At 44.2% G+C, this 18,038-nt stretch overlaps 2 protein-coding genes across 4 annotated transcripts in view; both read left to right on the top strand.

The window, feature by feature from the left end:
• Positions 1-18,038, top strand: part of MASP1 (MBL associated serine protease 1) — a 67,801-nt gene that overhangs the window by 22,221 nt on the left and 27,542 nt on the right. For all 3 annotated transcript variants that reach the window (XM_079101469.1, XM_079101468.1, XM_079101470.1), the window contains exons 3-8: positions 5,441-5,618; positions 7,171-7,302; positions 11,141-11,337; positions 13,409-13,556; positions 14,833-14,951; positions 16,107-16,185. In XM_079101469.1, coding sequence (XP_078957595.1) covers positions 5,441-5,618; positions 7,171-7,302; positions 11,141-11,337; positions 13,409-13,556; positions 14,833-14,951; positions 16,107-16,185 — 853 coding nt within the window. The remainder of the gene's footprint in view (positions 1-5,440; positions 5,619-7,170; positions 7,303-11,140; positions 11,338-13,408; positions 13,557-14,832; positions 14,952-16,106; positions 16,186-18,038) is intronic.
• On the top strand, positions 7,310-11,122 carry LOC306638240 (adapter SH3BGRL-like). Its single transcript, XM_079101490.1, is given in 3 exon segments — positions 7,310-10,402; positions 10,406-10,421; positions 10,424-11,122. Coding segments are annotated over 3 exon segments (456 nt in total). The 5' UTR covers positions 7,310-10,051; the 3' UTR covers positions 10,513-11,122.

Genomic DNA, 18,038 nt, shown 5'->3' on the forward strand with positions numbered 1-18,038 from the left:
CCAATAACTCTACCAGTCCAAGTTCAATCATGAAAACAAAGTGTCTGTGATTATTATGAGATAATGGATACTTATGAGCATTACAACTTGTGTAATCCTTGGAAGAGCTGGGGAAGTTATCGTTGGTGGTGGGAAGTAGAGGACCACAGAAAAGGTTACCAATGGGTGTAGACTCTGCCATGGGTGAAAGTGTTGGCATCTGCAAGGGAATCTGGTAAGTCAAATCTATCTAAAGGGTCAAATTTCTTTGAATGAGAAACTCAAGGAAAGAAGTCCCTGAAAGCTGTTAGCTCAAAGAAGCTTCTGTGGAACCACAAGCAAGTATCTGGTGATAGACATGGACCACTCTTGGTCATCAGAGCCAGTGGTTGAAAGGAAGTGTGAGATGCAGAGTAGAGGAACATGAAGACAAGTTTAAACTTATTGGCACAACTCCATCTGTCCAAACAAGCTCCACTGAATAATGTGCTTTCCAAACTTACACAAATTCCTCTTTAGGCCAACTCTAACCTGGAAACATACAGGGAAGTAAATTCTGGGGCATACGACTCCCAGATCAAATTGTTAATGAAATTATTCACCATTCTCCCTAAATTAAGTCTGAAATGTTCTTCAAGAGTCAATAGTGGATTTCAGAAAGGCTCTATGGTACAGCTTTCAAATGTTGGTGAGCCAAACCCTAAGGCATCTGGACTGTAGGGGAGCTTGTTTGTCTAATATGTAAGGAGTTCTAGGGAATCTGGATGCTTCCACGGGGGACCTGGACCTACCAATCAAGATCATTCATTGCTTACTGGATTCACATTCATTTTGCCCAATTCATTTAAATTATCTGGGCTTCAATTTCTTTATCTATAAAATAAAAACAATCATTCCTGAACTGCTTTATCTATATATTTGAGGAGTTGATTGGTAGGTGTCAACACAGGTATGAAATGATGAATCCGTGCATGTCTAGAGAGCAGCTGCAGTTATCTTCCCAGAGACACGTGACCAACTTCCTGCTGCCCTGCCTCGGTTTTTCCTGGGAACTTTGTGTTTCAGAAAACTTGTGGAAAACAAAGACCTTGGCTTCTCGTCCTGAGACCTGCTTCCCAGCTCTTACCTTCAACAGAACCCCTCTCCTACCAGGTGCTTGGGGTAGGGGAGAATGGATACCCCAAGGCTTCTCTAGTCCCTCTGCCTAGATGTTCTCCCCACCACTCCAACCCTCCACCTACTCTTCCTCCCTGATAAATACTACTCACCTGTTATTCCTCAGCTCTGAGGACTTTCTCTTTTTCTGAATTCTGTGTGTGTGTGTGTGTGTGTGTGTGTGTGTGTGTGTGTGTTGTTTTGTTTGATTTTGGTTTTGGGGGTGCTGGGGATCAAACCTAGGGCTTTGCATGTGCCCCTGAGTCTTCCCATCTTTCATTGCAGTTACTATTTACCAACAATACCCTAATATACACATTTGAATACTTATCTTTTTTTCTTACTAAATGTCACATTCCCAGAGGCAGGAGATGTGCTAATTAAGCTCATGCCACAAAATAAGTAATTTTTGATATCCTCCACATTATAGTTCAGACAGAACTTAGTGCCTAGATATTTGTGAAATGGATCTAAAAGAAAACAAATTCACTACATACAACCACATACTGTTACCCTCAATAATAATAGTCTGCAAGGATGCAGTTGCCCACAAAAAAAAAAAAAAAAATACAAAAACAAAGTGTCTATGGTCCTCAGCCACATGGTTCTCTTTGTTATAAATTTTCATCTTCAATAGACAAGTTCCCTCCATGTTGACTTGATAACCTCAGAAATGGGAGAAGCCAAACAGAAGCCAGGGCTCAATCCTTCATCCCTACTCACAGACAAATGATCTTTGAAGAACTTTATAATCCATAGCAGGGCATGCAAGTATTAACCAGGGCCATTGACCCCTCTGTTTAGGTTAAGGCTGTCACTGAGCCATATCCTCTTTGGGAGACAATCCATGCACCCAAGATAAGGTTTCAAGAGGCTCTTGAGCCAGAAAAATTGTTTGGTCAAGTGTCTGTATCTTTTGTCATGTACTCTCTGGGTTGGTGGCTCCTTTCCCCAGTCTAAGAACAGTTCCAAAAGCAAAACTGATATCAGAAAATACTCAGGTTATCTCTTTACCCTTGTCAAATCACTCTGCCTTTCTGAACTTTGGTTTGTTCTAGAAGAAGGGAGATTAAAATAACTCTTAAAGGTCCCTCCCCACCCGGATATCCCAGGACTCTATTCTAGGTTTCAGATTGAATTCCTATGGCCCTAGGCTACTGTTCTTCTCCTCTGCTTCTCAAGTTTATAAGACTCAGTTTTGTCATGGCTCTCGCCTGGACATGCTTCTTTGTCCTCTGGAATAGGGTGGCTCTGCAGGTGTTGAGTGTTTATCTCTCATCATGAAAAAGTCCTTAAGCCCAGAAGTTATGAGGAAGATAGATATTCATCACAGACCCTCAGTAGGTCTCTATTCAATTTAAATAATCTCTGGTCAGTTTCATTTGAAAGCATCCACGTTCCAGGCACTGCCTTGGATGCCGAGTTACAGGAAAGAAGTAACTGTGGCTGGAATTATTAATGCTCAAGGCATGACTCTTCATTGGTAATCAGTTTTATATTACATGGTGTATTATCAGCTTTTTCACTGCTGACACTAAAAGACCTGACAAGAACAATTAGAGGAGGAAAAGTTTACTTGGAGGACTCCCAGTTTCAGAGGTCTCAGCCCACAGATAGCCGCCACCATTCCTCCTGGCTTGAGGTGAGGTGAACATCATGGCAGAAGAGTGCGGTGGAGGAAAACAGTTCACATGATGATCAGAAAGCAGAGAGACTCACTCTCCAGTTACAGAATGTATACCCAAAGGCAACTCCCCAGGGACCCTCCTGCAGTCACACCATACCTGCCTTCAGTGACCACCCAGTAATCCCTATCAGAGGATTAACACACTGATTAGCTTAAGGCTCTCATCACCCAATCATGTCTCCTTCCAAACCTTCCTGCATTGTCTCACACATGAGCTTTCGGGGACACCTCACATCCAAACCATAATACATGGATATAAATCATGAATAAACTTAAATTCATTAGCAAGCAGCAGCGATCTGTGCTGAAGCTCTTGCTCATTTTGGTTGATTAAACATATGACAAAGACAATTTGTAAGAATGCTAATATATCCCACTTGGAAGGGAATCTAGAGTTCAACAAGTTGAAACTCCTGTCTTACAGGTGGATAGCTAGAGCTAGAGATGGGGTGGTCATAGAGTAGTCTAGGGGTAGAATTAGGAATAGGACATAAGACCTCCAAGTACGAGGTTCATGGAACTCACATTACTCCAAAGCCGAGGTCACCAAGATAGGAGTACATGATTCATGCAGTTATGCATGGAAGAGTCCCTTTCCCAAGTCCTCACTGTCTATTTATTTAATCTTCTTTTTATAAAGTTCCAAGAAGAGCAACTCAAGTGGTTTCTAATTCATAGCATATTAAAAATAAATAGAAAACTGCAGCTACTGGTTGATTCAAAGACAAAAAATGAAATACTACATAAAGAGGATATAAGAACTCTAAAGACATGATGTCTGGCAGTAATTTCCGGCAGGGAAAACATCCCCAATAGTCTTTTTGGAACATAGTATCAGGATACTTGAAGTCCATAGCAATGTCTATGGATCATCAAGAAAGGGTTAGCATGCTTCACTTCAGACAGGGATTTGAATAAAGCACTTTTTAAAAAGAAATATTGTACCTAAAAGAATTAGTTAGGTGAACTTATAGCTATTTAGACAAGTCAGTTAACCAAAATAACATAGCAGCTGGGACGGTCAAGGAAGTGACTTTTCAGCTGTGTGAAGAAGGGCACATTCTGCATAAGGAGACTGGTGTGAGTTCACTGCTATCTGCACAGAAAAAAATAGCAAAGCCATGATCTCATTTTCTGTTTACACTTCAATTCCCAGTGTTAGTGATTAATTGTCCTTGTGTTTTGTTGCCAGGGCAGATTGTTTTTCTTTAAAACTCCTTCTTATTTTAAATAAATAAACCATTAGTTTCAAAACAGAAGTGTCAAATGTCAAGATACTTCTGGCATACTAAGCTAATGAACAGAACAACAAATTTATTAGAAGCTACTAGAGAGAGACAGCCTTAGAGAACTTTCGTTCAGTGACTTCAAAAGGCAGCCACAATTATTCCCAGGAAGATTTTCACCTTTATCATGTTAAAACATCAGTCCAGCGACTGCAAACACCGATGCAAGTTTTAAAAAAATTAAGTTAGGTGTAAGATGATAGAGTAGGTCAAGTATTCATAGTCAAATAACTATATCAGCCAGCTTCCACATTGTGATTCTCAAACCAGACACAAAAAAATCTGCTTTAGGAAACCAGATAGGATTCCTGCTTCACATTCTGAGTACAAACAGAACCTTGGGCTCTTCCAAAGTAGGGGATTCTGTCAGCAAGGATGCAAACGTTTTGTATCTGATCTTAGACACACACACACACACACACACACACGCACACTTTCTGGATGATTCCAATAAGCAGTTTCTGTATTTTTTTGAGACTACCTATTAAATTACATGACTTCCTGTTCAAAAGTTTCCAGCATCTTCCACTTACTCACAGAACAAACAGCATTCAGCATCCACTATAATCTGTGTTCTACGTTTCCTTCCAAGTACCTCTCTTCCTACAGTCTTCACAGACTCCCTGGCTTCTCGTAGCTCTCAGAATAGGTCTGCACTTTTAGTTCTTGTTAACAAATATGTATGGAACAAGGGCTGTGTGCCATGTCCTGTTGCGCGCTCTAAGGACACAACTATAAAGACCAGTCCCGATCTCCTGAAGCCGGGTACTGGTGGGGGGTCTCTCGCCTCCTCCTGGTGCTCCTATGGAAGCACTTGCCAGGCTGTGTCTCAGCCCTGCTGGGTCTGTGCCCTCGCTCTGGACACTGCTCTCCTGAGCACAGCGCTGTCTTCCTCTTCTCTTACCATCCCCACCTCATGCTCTGTCAGTGGCAGGCATGCTGGATGCCCAATGCTTGATTTATATTGTACATGAAGTCCCTTTTCTTTTCCCTATTGTATAGAGAATCCATCTGCAAAGTTATAGCACTCCTTTTTGAATTTTAACATGGAGTTATTTTCAATAACTAAGATACTTGATTGCAGCAACAATGACCAATATCAAGCCAGCTCTGATGGAACTAAACAGTATGAATGCAACTGAGCAGACGGCCACATTGACTTAAGCCATCGCGTATCTTTCCTCAAGTCTAAGAATCCCTAATCCCCTTTCTTTGAGTTTCCCAGGCTGCCTAGTCCACTTGTGGGCAGCCTCTTTCTCTTTCTTCCCAGAGATCAGGACAGAAGCTAACTGTGAAGCTGCTCATCTTGTTCCCTTTCACTTTGACCTCAAAGGTAGAAACTGAAGACCAGGTGCTGGCAACCTTCTGTGGCAGGGAGACCACGGACACAGAGCAGACCCCCGGCCAAGAAGTGGTTCTTTCCCCTGGTTCCTTCATGTCCGTCACTTTCCGGTCAGATTTCTCCAACGAGGAGCGATTCACAGGCTTTGATGCCCACTACATGGCTGTGGGTAAGTGGGGGGACTGGGTGGCTCATCCCCAGGTCTCTTGTTCTCCCAGACAGCAAACTGTTTACTCACCACACAGATTCCCCAGGACATCAGGCAGCATAAGCAAACGTTATCACGTCTACACCTCCATCTTTGGTTCATCCATCAATTCATCTTTTTTGATACATTTCAAAGTAATCATGAACATCAGTACCCATCTTCCTAAATACTCTAACAGCAGTATAATTTTGCTAGAGTTTGATATCTGTTCACAGTTTTTTCTTTTAGTGTGAAATTAGCATATAATGAAATGCAAAAATCTTAGTACATATTGGTCAAATTTTGAAAAATTTGTATTTGTGTGTAAACCAAACCCCCAATAAGATATTGAACTTAACCATCAACCCAGAAAGTTGGCTCATGTTCCTGCCCAGTCAATCCCTATTCCCAATTCCCTTGGAGGAAACAACTATTCTGATTTTTTTTTCTGCCATAGGTTAATTTTGTCTCTTCTAAAATGTCACATAAGTGAACACAAAAAGTACATTTGGGGGATAAAGATTATTTTTCTCAGCATTACGATTTTGAGATTCATTGATATTGTTGTACGCATCAGTAATTTATTCCTTTTCCTGGCAGAATAGTATTCCATTGTATGAATATACTATGATTTTTTAATCCATTCTCCCTTTGAAAGACAACTAGGCTCTACCCATTTTTTTTGGCTTCCATTAATAAAATCTTTATGAATCTTCTTGTACAAGTCTTTTTGTGAACATATGCTTTCATTTCTATTGGGTAAATATTTAGAAATAGAATTGCTGAGTCATGGGATAGCTATGCTTAATTGTATAAGAAATTGCCAGATCTTTTCCAAAGCAATCACATCATTTCATGAAAGCCCACCACTGTCTGGGAGTTCTTGCTGCTCCATATCTTCACCAGCGTTAGGTGTTGTCAGTTTTCAAATATCAACCACTCCACTGGGCATGTAGTGTACCTCCTAATGGCTTAAGTCTCATCCCCTGATGACTAACAATGTCAAGTGTCTTTTCATGTCTTTTCATGTGCTCGTTGGCCATTCGTGTGTCCCTTTAGGAGAAATGTATATTCAATGCCGGGGACAGGATTTGACTCATATTGGGGGCTTAGAAAGAAGGAAGGAGGCTCCACGGAGCCCAAGTCAAGAGCTCAAGCTCTGAGCCAGCCCACCTGGTTCTCTATGGCTCAGTGTCATCATCTATAAAACGGGGTAGGAACAGCCCGGAGCTTGCTGCCTGGCATGCAGACTTATCCCAGCTGTTAAAGGATAGCGCTTCCACCAGGAGTCAGGTTGCCTGGGTTTGAACTGAGTCTCTGAGATCTGGGATCAGTGGACCAACTTTTCTCAGTTAGTTCTCTCGCCTGTAAAATGAGGACAGTGGCTCGCTCTGGGCTTTATGCAATGATTAAATGAGACCTCATGAACGCCCCCGCCCCCAGGAGCCGCCCACACTAAGTGCTCTGTATGTCGGCTGTCGTCGTCATCCTCAGGCATGCCCTGACTGACTGAGAGGCTCTTCCTGCCTTGCAGATGTGGACGAGTGTAAGGAGAGGGAGGACGAGGAGCTGTCCTGCGACCACTACTGCCACAACTACATTGGCGGCTACTACTGCTCCTGCCGCTTCGGCTACATCCTCCACACAGACAACAGGACCTGCCGAGGTAGGGCGCGGGGCTGATTCTACACATTGCCATGACTGCCACCCCTTCCAATTCAATGAGGAGGGGCTCAGAGGACAGGTGCACAGCCGAGACAATGGACAGTGGAGTTAGAGGTGCACTTCAGATGCCATGTGAACCGAGGTGCTGCAAAAAGCCTCCCTCCGTCTGGAAGCCTGGTTCCAGTTTCCAACGAAACATAAGAAAAGGTCTGACTACTAGGCCATCTTTATTCCTGGGCACAATGTCCTGCCTCTTCTCCTTCAGCCGGTGAACAACCTGACCAAGGAAGGGAGAAACCCGGGGTCCCCAGTCCTTTCTCTCTTAGCCGTGGAATAAGCTTCTCCTAGCAGTTTCTTTTTCTCTTTGTTTTTGTTTTATGTAAATCTTGTTTTTTTTTTTTTAAATTTGTTCAAATTAGTTGTACATGACAGTAAAATGTGTTTTGACACATCATACATAAATAGAGTATAACTTCTCATTCTTCTGGTTGTACATGATGTAGAGTTATACCAGTCGTGTAATCATATATGCACATAGGGTAACAATGTTCAGTTCATTCTACTATCCTTCCTACCCCCGAATTCCTCCCCTCCCTTCACTCCCTTCTGTCTAATCCAAAATACCTCTCTTCTTCCATAGCCCCCTCCTTATTGTGAATTAATATCCACATATCAGAGAAAACATTTGACCTTTGGTTCTTTGGGATTGACTTATTTCACTTAGCATGATATTCTCCAGTTCCATCCATTTACCAGCAAATGCCATAATTTCATTCTTCTTTAAGGCTAAGTAATATTCCATTGTGTATATATATATACCACATTTTGGGGGGGTTGGGTACTGGGGATTGAACTCAGGGGCACTCAACCACTGAGCCACATCCCAGCCCTGTTTTGTATTTTTAGTTAGAAATAGGGTCTCACTGAGTTGCATAGTACCTCACTGTTGTTGAGGCTGGCTTTGAACTCACAATCCTCCTGCCTCAGCCTCTGAGCCACTGGGATTACAGGCATGTGCCACCTCTTCCAGCCTATCCCACATTTTATTTATCCATTCATCAGTTGAAGGGCTCCTAGTTTGGCTCCCTAGTTCAACTGTTGTGAATTGAGCTGCTATAAACATTGATGTGGCTGCATCACTGTAGTATGCTGATTTGAAGTCCTTTGGGTATAAACCAAGGAGTGGGATAGCTGGGTCAAATGGTGATTCCATTCCAGATTTTATGAGGAATCTCCATATTGCATGAGTTCCATAGTGGTTGCACCAATTTGCACTCCCACCTTTTTCCCCACATCCTCACCAACACTTACTGTTGCTTGTATTCTTGATAATTGCCCTTCTGACTGGAGTAAGATAAAAATCTCAGTGTAGTTTTGATTTGCATTTCTCTGATTGCTAGAGATGTTTCATGTATTTCTTGATCCATCTCTTTGCTTTTGATAGCCTCTAAGTTTCTCTATGACGGAAAGAAACTCGTGGCAAAAGAAGGAAGGAGGAGAGAGTCAAAGATAGAAGCAGCAAGAAAACTTCCCACCCCTTCTCTCTCTCTCTCTGTTTTCATCTCCCATCAACGTGGCCCCCATGCTGTGGTCTTGGGCCGCAGCAGGGATGGAGAGAAGGGAGGCTCAGCCCCTCTGCAGCAGTAGTCCCTATGCTGCTGGGGTAATAGTCCCATAAGCAAATGGTTAGATGCAGTAAGTGCTACATTTGCTCCACTTTTGTGAAGGAAGTGTAGACAGGGCTCAACCAGAGCTGAGCTGGCCTGGAAAACTGGACAGAGGCTCCCAGAGATGATGACCCTTGACAGAGTTGAAAGAATAAGGAGAAGGAGGGCGATCTGTGCAGGGAGAACAGCTTCTGCAAATAGTCAGAGGTGTGATAGAACTTGAGGCACATGGGGAACCGCCAGCAGATGAGGCGACCCAGGGATCTCACTTGGCACCTGAGTGAGGTAACATTGGAGGAAGGCAAGACTGTCGACAAGAGCTCTTTTTCTTCCTCCTTCAAAAACTGCTTGTTTCTGAATAAAGCCCTCATAACTACCCATCAGAATAAAGCAGTATAAAACAAAAGCAACAGGCGTATTTTCTTGGGGAGGATTGCATTTTCTATTCTTATGTGGTAAGTGTTTATTAGCTATCTATTATATACTGGGTCTAGTGAGGACTGAAGTCAGAGCAAGTTTTCTCAATCTTTCTTTATTTTCAGCCCCCAGGATGCTTTTTCTTTCTTTCTCTCTTTTGTTTTGTTTTGTTGTTGATACCACAGATCTGCTGTTTACCTGCTAATGCATTGTATGTCTATGCATTATGCATAAGAACAATAAGACTTCCTACCAAAAAAAATTTAACCTCATTGGGGTGAGATTACGCACCTGCTTGGGTAGCTGCTTGGGTAGAAATGAAAACAGCTGGGCCTTCAGGAGACCTCAGTCTAAACCTTGTTCTGTGGGCCTTCCAGTTAGTCAAGTCCGCCTTTGTGGGCTACAGTTCCTTCATTTGCAAATGAGTAGGATGAACAAAGGCTTAGAAAGCATGGACGTCCCAGCTCGAGGATGGGTCAGCCAGGGGCAAGAGTTCAGCTGCAAATAAAGGTGCCTGGGCAGGGTTAACTCAGGGCCAGGCCAGAACTTGGGTCTCTGGTGGCAATAAGTATAGTACAGAACCAAGTAGAATCCCTGAGCTCATGGAACTCACCGTCTAGTGGGCCAAAGAAATCAGCAAATGAATATGTGACATAATGTCAGGCAATGGACAACACCAAAGAGAGAAATAAGGAGGACAGGGGTGGGGCTCTGGCCCAGGCTGGATTCCGGCCACCGCTGCAGCTACTCTGCCTTTGGTCCTTTCCAGGACCCAAAGGACAGCCAGCTGCTATTCCCAGGATGGTGATTCCTGTATACATTGCCTCTTCCTCTGGCTCTGTGGTAATTAAGAAGAAACAGCAAGATGTGCTTGGTTTCTTAGAAGCCAACAAAATAGGCTTTGTAGAGAAAGGTTTTGCAGCCAAAGAAGAGAATCAGAAGTGGATGAGAGAAAATGCACCTGAAAATAGTCGACCAGCACCTCAGATTTTCAACAGAAGCCAGTATTGTGGAGACTAGGATGCCTTCTTTGGTGCCTGAAAAATAGTGTAGTGTATGCCTTTTTAGATTCGATGGCACCACCTGGTTCAGAGGAAGCAGAGGGCCAGGCAGAGCAGCAAGCTTGACTCTTAAGCATCATGCCTTAAGCAGCTTGAAAAATGAGTCTCCACTGCTTTCACAAAATAACAAAATTGTCTTGACTTCAAAAGAAATGGGCTTAATGTTGAAATAGATTAGTTGGTGTTCTTGCATGCAGACAATCAAAATAAATATGCAAAATTAAAATGTGAACATTATGATAAAGAAAAATAAAAAAGAATAACAGATCTGGGAGAGAGGGAATGTGCGAGGGAAGGACCAAGGAAGGGTTTGAGCAGAGACCTGAATGAAGTCTGGGCCAGGGGTGAGCATGGCCAGAGTCCAGACATCTCTAGCTCAACCCCTCCCTTCTCAGAGAGTAGCAGAGAATCTGCCGAGAGGTGCCATCACACAGGTGCCAGGCAGCTCTAGTATCACAGAAGTGCCATCAAACTACTCTGGACAGAGACAGAAAAGTCCACATTTGAGTTTGGACTGCAAATTACGAGGTGTCTAACTTTGGCTAAGTCACTGCCCTTCATGGAGCCTCAGTTCCCGTCTGTGAATGTGGATACTGGTTCCTTCCCTGCCACTGAAAAGGTCTTAGGGACATAGGCAAGGGTCTGCTGTGGCTATGGTGTTGGTGTGCCATGTTCTCTGCTATGTTTCCCACAGTGGAGTGCAGCGACAACCTCTTTACCCAGAGGACCGGCCTGATCACCAGCCCTGACTACCCCAACCCTTACCCCAAGAGCTCGGAATGCCTCTACAACATCGAGCTGGAGGAGGGGTTCATGGTCAGCTTGCAATTCGAGGACATTTTTGACATTGAGGACCATCCTGAAGTGCCCTGCCCCTATGACTACATCAAGGTGAGCCTGCAGGAGGTGTTTGTCCAGGAGATGCTGGAAAATCTTGGCCAAATTGGGAAAATTGATATTCTGCTCTTTTCTCCATGTCCCAAGATAGAAGGCCAGGCAGTAGATTATCAAAATCATTATTAAAATAACATCTACCAGCTTAATTGGATCTAATCTAGGAGTCTTCCATGATCCAGAACAAGCTCCCTGGCCATCAGGGTAGTTTGAGATGGACAGTCCAAGAGTCAAAGCTGCATTAGCAAAAATCCCTGGGGGTACCCTCAATTTCATGGACCTGTAATCTGTCCGTGTATCCCAAGGTTCCATACTCAGAAAGAACCCGTACTTGGTTTGATGTTCTGCTGTTGCTATCTTGAACCTTTTAATATATTTTGAACAAAGAATAATTTTCATCTGGCACTGGACCCCATAGGTTATGCTGCTGGTCCTGCTTGAACAGCTTGACAGTGGAGAAGTTTGAGAGTCTATGAAAGGAAACTCAAGAACTTAGAGGCTGGCCTGTGCCCTACTTGAATTCAGTGGTTAAGAAGCAGCTTGGCCACAGGCAGAATAGCAGGAAATAGGGCAGGGGTGTTCACTGCGGTGTAATAAATTGCTCCAACACAACAGCTTACAGTAATTCTTTTTACACTGTTCTGTAGATCAGAAGACCCAGAAGATTCACTTGGGTTTTCTGATTAGGATTTCACTAGCTCAAATCAAAGGTTCAACTGGATGGGACTCTAACCTTGGGACTCTGGCACAGAATCCATTTTCAAGGTCATTTAAATTATTGATGGAATCCTTGCAGTTGTCGGACTAAAGTTCATGCTGTTGTAGGACTGAAGTCCCATCTTCTTTCTGTTAGAGTCTCTCAGCATCTAGAAGTTGCTCTCAGGTCTTTTTCTGCTGTCCCCTGGGAAAAAAATATCTTTTGCCATGTAGGAAAATATAATCACAAAGTAACACCAGGAGCAAAGGTCATGGGCTGTCTTAGAATTCTGGTTACCACACAGAGTTCCCAGGAACTATGTGTGGGAGCCTCAGCCAGACACTTAACTTCCTGGGGCTTCATTTTTCCCCCTCTCCAAGATAAGATGAAGATGCCACTCAGGATTGTGGAAGCACCAAATGCCTCCTAAGGGGTCCTGGTCCCCAGAGATGGAAGGAAAGGAGTTAAAATGCACAGGAAGGACCCAGGACTGGGAGTGGAGACTCCGGGTCATCTAATACTGCCTGTTGCCTTCTCTCCTTCTCCACTGCCTCTGTCCTGGTTCAAACCCCATTACCTTTTCTCTGCTCAACTGCAAAACTTCCCGACCGGTTTTCTGACTTTCAGCCTCACTCTACATGATCAATTTCTCCATAGTCTTGAGAGTTCAAGAAGTAGATTAGATCAAGATTTTACTTGAAATTATACGTAAATTGCTCAGCGCAATGTGGCCCTTGCCTGTCCTTCCAACCTCAGGCCATGCCTCTCCCTCTGCCCTAGCCACACGGGCTTCCTTCCTGTGCTCCACCCTTGCCAAGCTCTTTCCCACCTTGGCCTTGGCCTTTGCGTAGCTATTTTCTCTGCCTGTAAATGTTCCTCCCTCCTCTTCAAACAATAGGTCCCTACTCACCCTAAACATCAGATTCAATGCCACTTCATCATAAGAGACTCTTTGAACACCACTGTCTGTTCTATGAAGGAAGGCATAGAAATCTATTACATCACAGCCTGTAGTTACCTTGCTTATTGTTTATTGTTAGTCTCCCTGTACAAGACCATGGGTGCTTTGATAGCAGAGACCTCGTCCATTTCATGCACTGAACAGGGTGATATCCTCTGAGTCACAATATATTTGTCTTCCAGCAGAGGATTTCTAACCTAACTTGTCCACTTTCCGGGCCGTTGTAAATTACAAAATGAGAGAGTGGATATGAAACTGTTTGGTGACTGCAAAGGCCCACTAAAATCATGACTGAAAACCGTGGATTCATGCCGAGGTTTCCAGAAAACACCAGAGTGCAATGTTGCCTGCAGCAGTCCCCTCAGCAGCTCAGATGTGACTCTTCTCTTCCTCTATATTGCATTTCTTAGATTAAAGCTGGTGCAAAAGTGTTGGGACCCTTCTGTGGAGAGAAAGCCCCAGAACCCATCAGTACCCAGAGCCACAGTGTCCAGATCCTGTTCCGCAGTGACAACTCCGGGGAGAACCGGGGCTGGAGGCTCTCTTACAGGGCTGCAGGTAACCTCTCCCCTCTCCGAGCACCTGAGCAAGCCTCTGTCCTCAGCCTTCACAGGGAGGGTGGTTGGGAGGGGATGCAAGCCTGGGACTCCTCTGGGGACCTGATAGGACTCCCAGCTGAGTAACTTGGGACCAAGGCATATGCTCTCTCCTGACTCAGTTTCTTATCTATAAAAGGGGGACCAGGACAGCAATGATGTTGGGTTTGAACTAGACTTGAACCTGGCAGCATTTCAGCATCATGTGGGGAGACTTAATAAAAGAAATCTTGTTTCCTGAACCCCACCCCTCACACAGTGATTCATTAGGCCTGGAAAGGGACCTTTTAGCTCCAGCCTTCTCTAAGTCTGAGACTGGAATTTGAGCTTGGGCCTGTAATTTCCAATGTTTCCTTATGGTGGAGCCCCTGTGGGCCCCTCAACTGGCAAAGCCCACAGGTCCCATTCCTAAGTACCCCAAGGCAGCCAGTCCTGGCTCAACCCTGCTGGAGCCATTTGACCCAAGAGGTCTGTAATAACGCAAGAAGAAAGAAGGTGGACAGCAGCCAGGTGTGACTTCATAGACCCTGAAACCTGGCTCTGCCTGCGGTAGCCTATCCAGTGCCCAGTCTGGGGAGAGGAGTGAGCAGGAAATTAACAAAGGAGAGTTGGTCCAGGAAAAAGTGTCAGGGATAAGTTCAGGCCATGAGGATATTGTCAGACTGAACCTTTTGAAAAGAGGACTCAAAAGTATATGATTTACAGTCTCTAAATGCTTTGAAGAAGTGTCTTGGGAAAAAAGGACGATTGAGGTCCTGAGTGGTCCAGCGAGGAAAATGTACAGTGGAACAAATTCCAGCTAAATGGGAAGACACTGTTCACTTAATCAGAGGAGTCCATTTGGGGCAGTTATAGATTTGGGAGGAATTAGGCTCCCTGTCTCTATAGGAATGCAAAAAGATGTTGGGTGTCTACTATGGAGAATGTTGTAAAGAAAACATCAGGAAAGTGTTGGAGTCAAAGACATTTAATATTCCACCCAACCCTGAGTTATAATGAAATCATCTGGTCAACCATTTAATTTTAATAATAAGTGATGGGGGGGGGCGTGCAATTTGGAAAGTGACTTGCTTTCTGGTTTCAGAGTGAGCCTGCTGCAGGCCTAGGAGGTGCAGGCCTCCAGCACGCAGGGCGTTAATTGTCCTCCTTCCTAGGCCTTGCTGGGTGGGTGCTGGCCCTCGACTGCCAGACTTGTCCTTGTTTTCTCACCTGCTGTCCTTTCATTTGCTTCCCACCAGGAAACGAGTGCCCTGAGCTACAACCTCCTGTCCATGGGAAAATTGAGCCCTTGCAAGCCACGTATTCCTTCAAAGATCAAGTGCTCATCAGCTGTGACGCAGGCTACAAAGTGCTGAAGGTGCAGGGCCTGCCTGGGTGAAGGCCAGAGAAAACCCCAAGAGTTCCCCAGGGCAGATGGGCTGCTGGAACTTGGCAGAGTGCCAGCACAGTATTTCCTAGCTGCCACAAAAGCCTCCCAAATGTTCCAGAAATTCTAAAGCATGTGTCCCCGACTGTCTCTCACTTCTGGAAGTGACACAAAAGTCTTTTATCAGAGAATGGGCTGGCTTGGATTTAAAAAAAAAGGGGGGGGGGCTCTACAGCTCTCTAATCAGGGCTAACAACCTCAACACAGTTCATCAGGCTTATGGGGTTGGGTGGGGCCTGGGAAGGGAAATATAGGTTTCAAAGGTGACAGATAGGTACTCCTTACTTTTATACCTGAAGAAACTGTGGTTTTCCTACTTAGTTTTAAAGATTTATTTAAAAAAAAAAAAATTATCTCCTAGGTCTTAGTTGAAACCAGTGCTTGGCCTTTTTTTTTTTTTTTTAATGTTCTCTCGATGAGCCTAAAGTAGCTAAGCTAGAGGACCACTGCTCTCAAGGAATAGATCTCAGTGAAAAGTCTCTGGACCAGCAGTATCGGCATCACTTGGGAACTTGTTAGAAATGCTAATTCTTGTGGGTGTGGTGGCGCACACCTGTAATCCCAGCAGCTTGGGAGGCTGAGGCAGGAGGATCCAGAGTTCAAAGCCAACTTCAGCAAAAGCCAGGCGCTAAGCAACTCAGTGAGATCTTGTCACTAAATAAAATACAAAATAGGGCTGGGGATGTGGCTCAGTAGTTGAGTGCCCCTGAGTTCAATCCCTGGTTACCTATTTCCAAATGCTAATTCTTGGATGGGTGAGACCCACTGAACCAGAATTTCTGAGGACATGGGCCAGCAGTCTGTTATAATAAGCCCTCCAGGTGGTGCTGAGACCTCTTGCTCAAGTTTTAGAACCAGTGCTCTGGAAAAAGAGTCAAGGCTAAATTTTTCCTTCAGAGGCAATTGCCCAAGCCCCTCTTGTGCATAGCCCTTGCCTCTCCTTATCTTCAAACTTGACCTTGGAGACTTGGGTGGAAAATCCCAGTTAAGGACAGTGAGTTTTGGAATTTGATTTAGTTTTTCTGGGAAATAACAACTGACCCCACCCCTTCCTTGTTCCCATTCCCTTCTTTGGTTTCTTTCCAGGATAATGTGGAGATGGACACATTCCAGATCGAGTGTCTGAAGGATGGGACATGGAGTAACAAGATTCCCACCTGTAAAAGTAAGAAAACCAAATGACTTGAATATAAGGATAATGAATTCCTTTCTGTTGTTGGGATCAGAGCAAAAATCATGCAGAGGTGACAGCCTGGCAGGAAGTTTCTAAGAGGGATGGGTGACAGACACATGGAGAAGACACAGACAGTATTAATGCCCCTTTCAGCAGCAAGACTTTAGCATCCCCAAACAAACATTTTTTGTGGGCCCCAGTTCACTTTCCAAACACTAATTTTACCTCAACCTGCAGACAGGTTGCCAGATTTGCTAGAGGAATACATGTCTCCAGGTCTAAAGCCAGCTCTAGCAATTGCTAATTCAGGAAACCCGTGTGGTACAGGTTTCCAGAGCTCAGTAAGCATGCTAATCTCTCTATAGCCATCACCACGTCCACTAACTCTTCTGGATTGGTTTGAAGCTGTGGAGAAATGACTGTGGGGTCAGCGTAGTGGACCTGGGTGAAGCAGGGAACACAGAACTTCACTGACTTTTGGGATCCAGAGTTCTTGCAGTGTCTTTGAGCCTGACCTATTCTGTGATTATGAACAAGATCATTTACCTAAACTTTACAATAAAGATTTTGGATTAGCAGAACATATGCAGTAGTTCTAAAATAATATAGTCCATATAAATCATCTATTGGGTTTTGTAAAAATACAGATTTCCAAACGCTAGCACTCTCCCTCCTCATCCAGGTGATTTCAATACAAGAGTTATAAGGACAGCAATTTTAGAAACTTAGGTATGGCAAAACAGTAATGAGAAGAGGCACAATGACAGAAAGAGTCAGGAAGGAAGGAAGGAGGGTAGGGGTTTGCTTTAGAATACAGAAATGAGAAGTCAAGAATTGATATTGGAGCCGGGCATGATGGCACATGCCTGTAATCCCAGTGGCTAGGAAGACTGAAGCAGGAAGATCGAGAGTTCAAAGCCAACCTCAGAAAAAGCGAGGCGCTCAACAACTCAGTGAGACCCTGTCTCCAAATAAAATACAAAATAGGGCTGGGGACGTGGCTCAGTGGTTGAGTGCCCCTGAGTTCAATCCCCGGTACCATCTCCCCGCCCCACACTCCCCATCCCCCCGGCAAAAAAAAAAAAAAAAATTGGGAGTTGTTCTCATCCATCCACATTCCAGGAGTGCTATCCTCTTCTTTTCTCTTAAATGGCTCCCATCCAGTAGGAAGACGGGTCTCTTCCCACTGCCCTTAGGGAGCGCTTGCAGGCAGGAGGGCTTCTGGAGGCAAAAGCCAGGTGGAACTGAAAGCAGAATGTGCTTGTTTTCTTTTTCATATGGTGACACTGCTGCAATCAGGTCCCATTGTGGGAAAAGAGGGGCATCTTATGACTTCAACAGAGTTTCAGCAGACATTTATTGGATGCCTAGGCGCTGAGTTCAATCCAGAATTCAGAAAGAAAAGTCAAAGTCTAGACAGGACGGGACTCAACTGCTCCTCTAGTAGTGCTGTGACTGGATCCTGAGCCAGTCACTCAGCAAGACAAAGCCAGGGTCATTTTGAAGAAGGTAAAGGAGGATTTGAGATATTCAGAATCTGGCTCTGGGGTTGGAAAATTCCAGATTTAAAATGCAGATTCTACTATTTGAGTATTCCTCTGCAATTTACTCATTTTCTGTTGGCCTCAGTCTCCTTCCCTCAAGGTTACGATGAGGACTAACTGGTTTTACATATATATACACCATACCTGTAGAGTGCCGAGAATAAGCAAAAGCTTAATAAAAGCTTATATTTTCTAAACCCCAGCATCACCCCCAACTACCAAGAGGTTTGTTGTCTCTCATTCACACTTTTGGAAAGTAGGAAACATTATTAACATTTTTTCCTGATGAAACACACACAC

This window comes from Sciurus vulgaris (assembly GCF_902686455.1).
Source record: "Sciurus vulgaris genome assembly, chromosome: 10".
Lineage (NCBI taxonomy): Eukaryota > Metazoa > Chordata > Mammalia > Rodentia > Sciuridae > Sciurus > Sciurus vulgaris.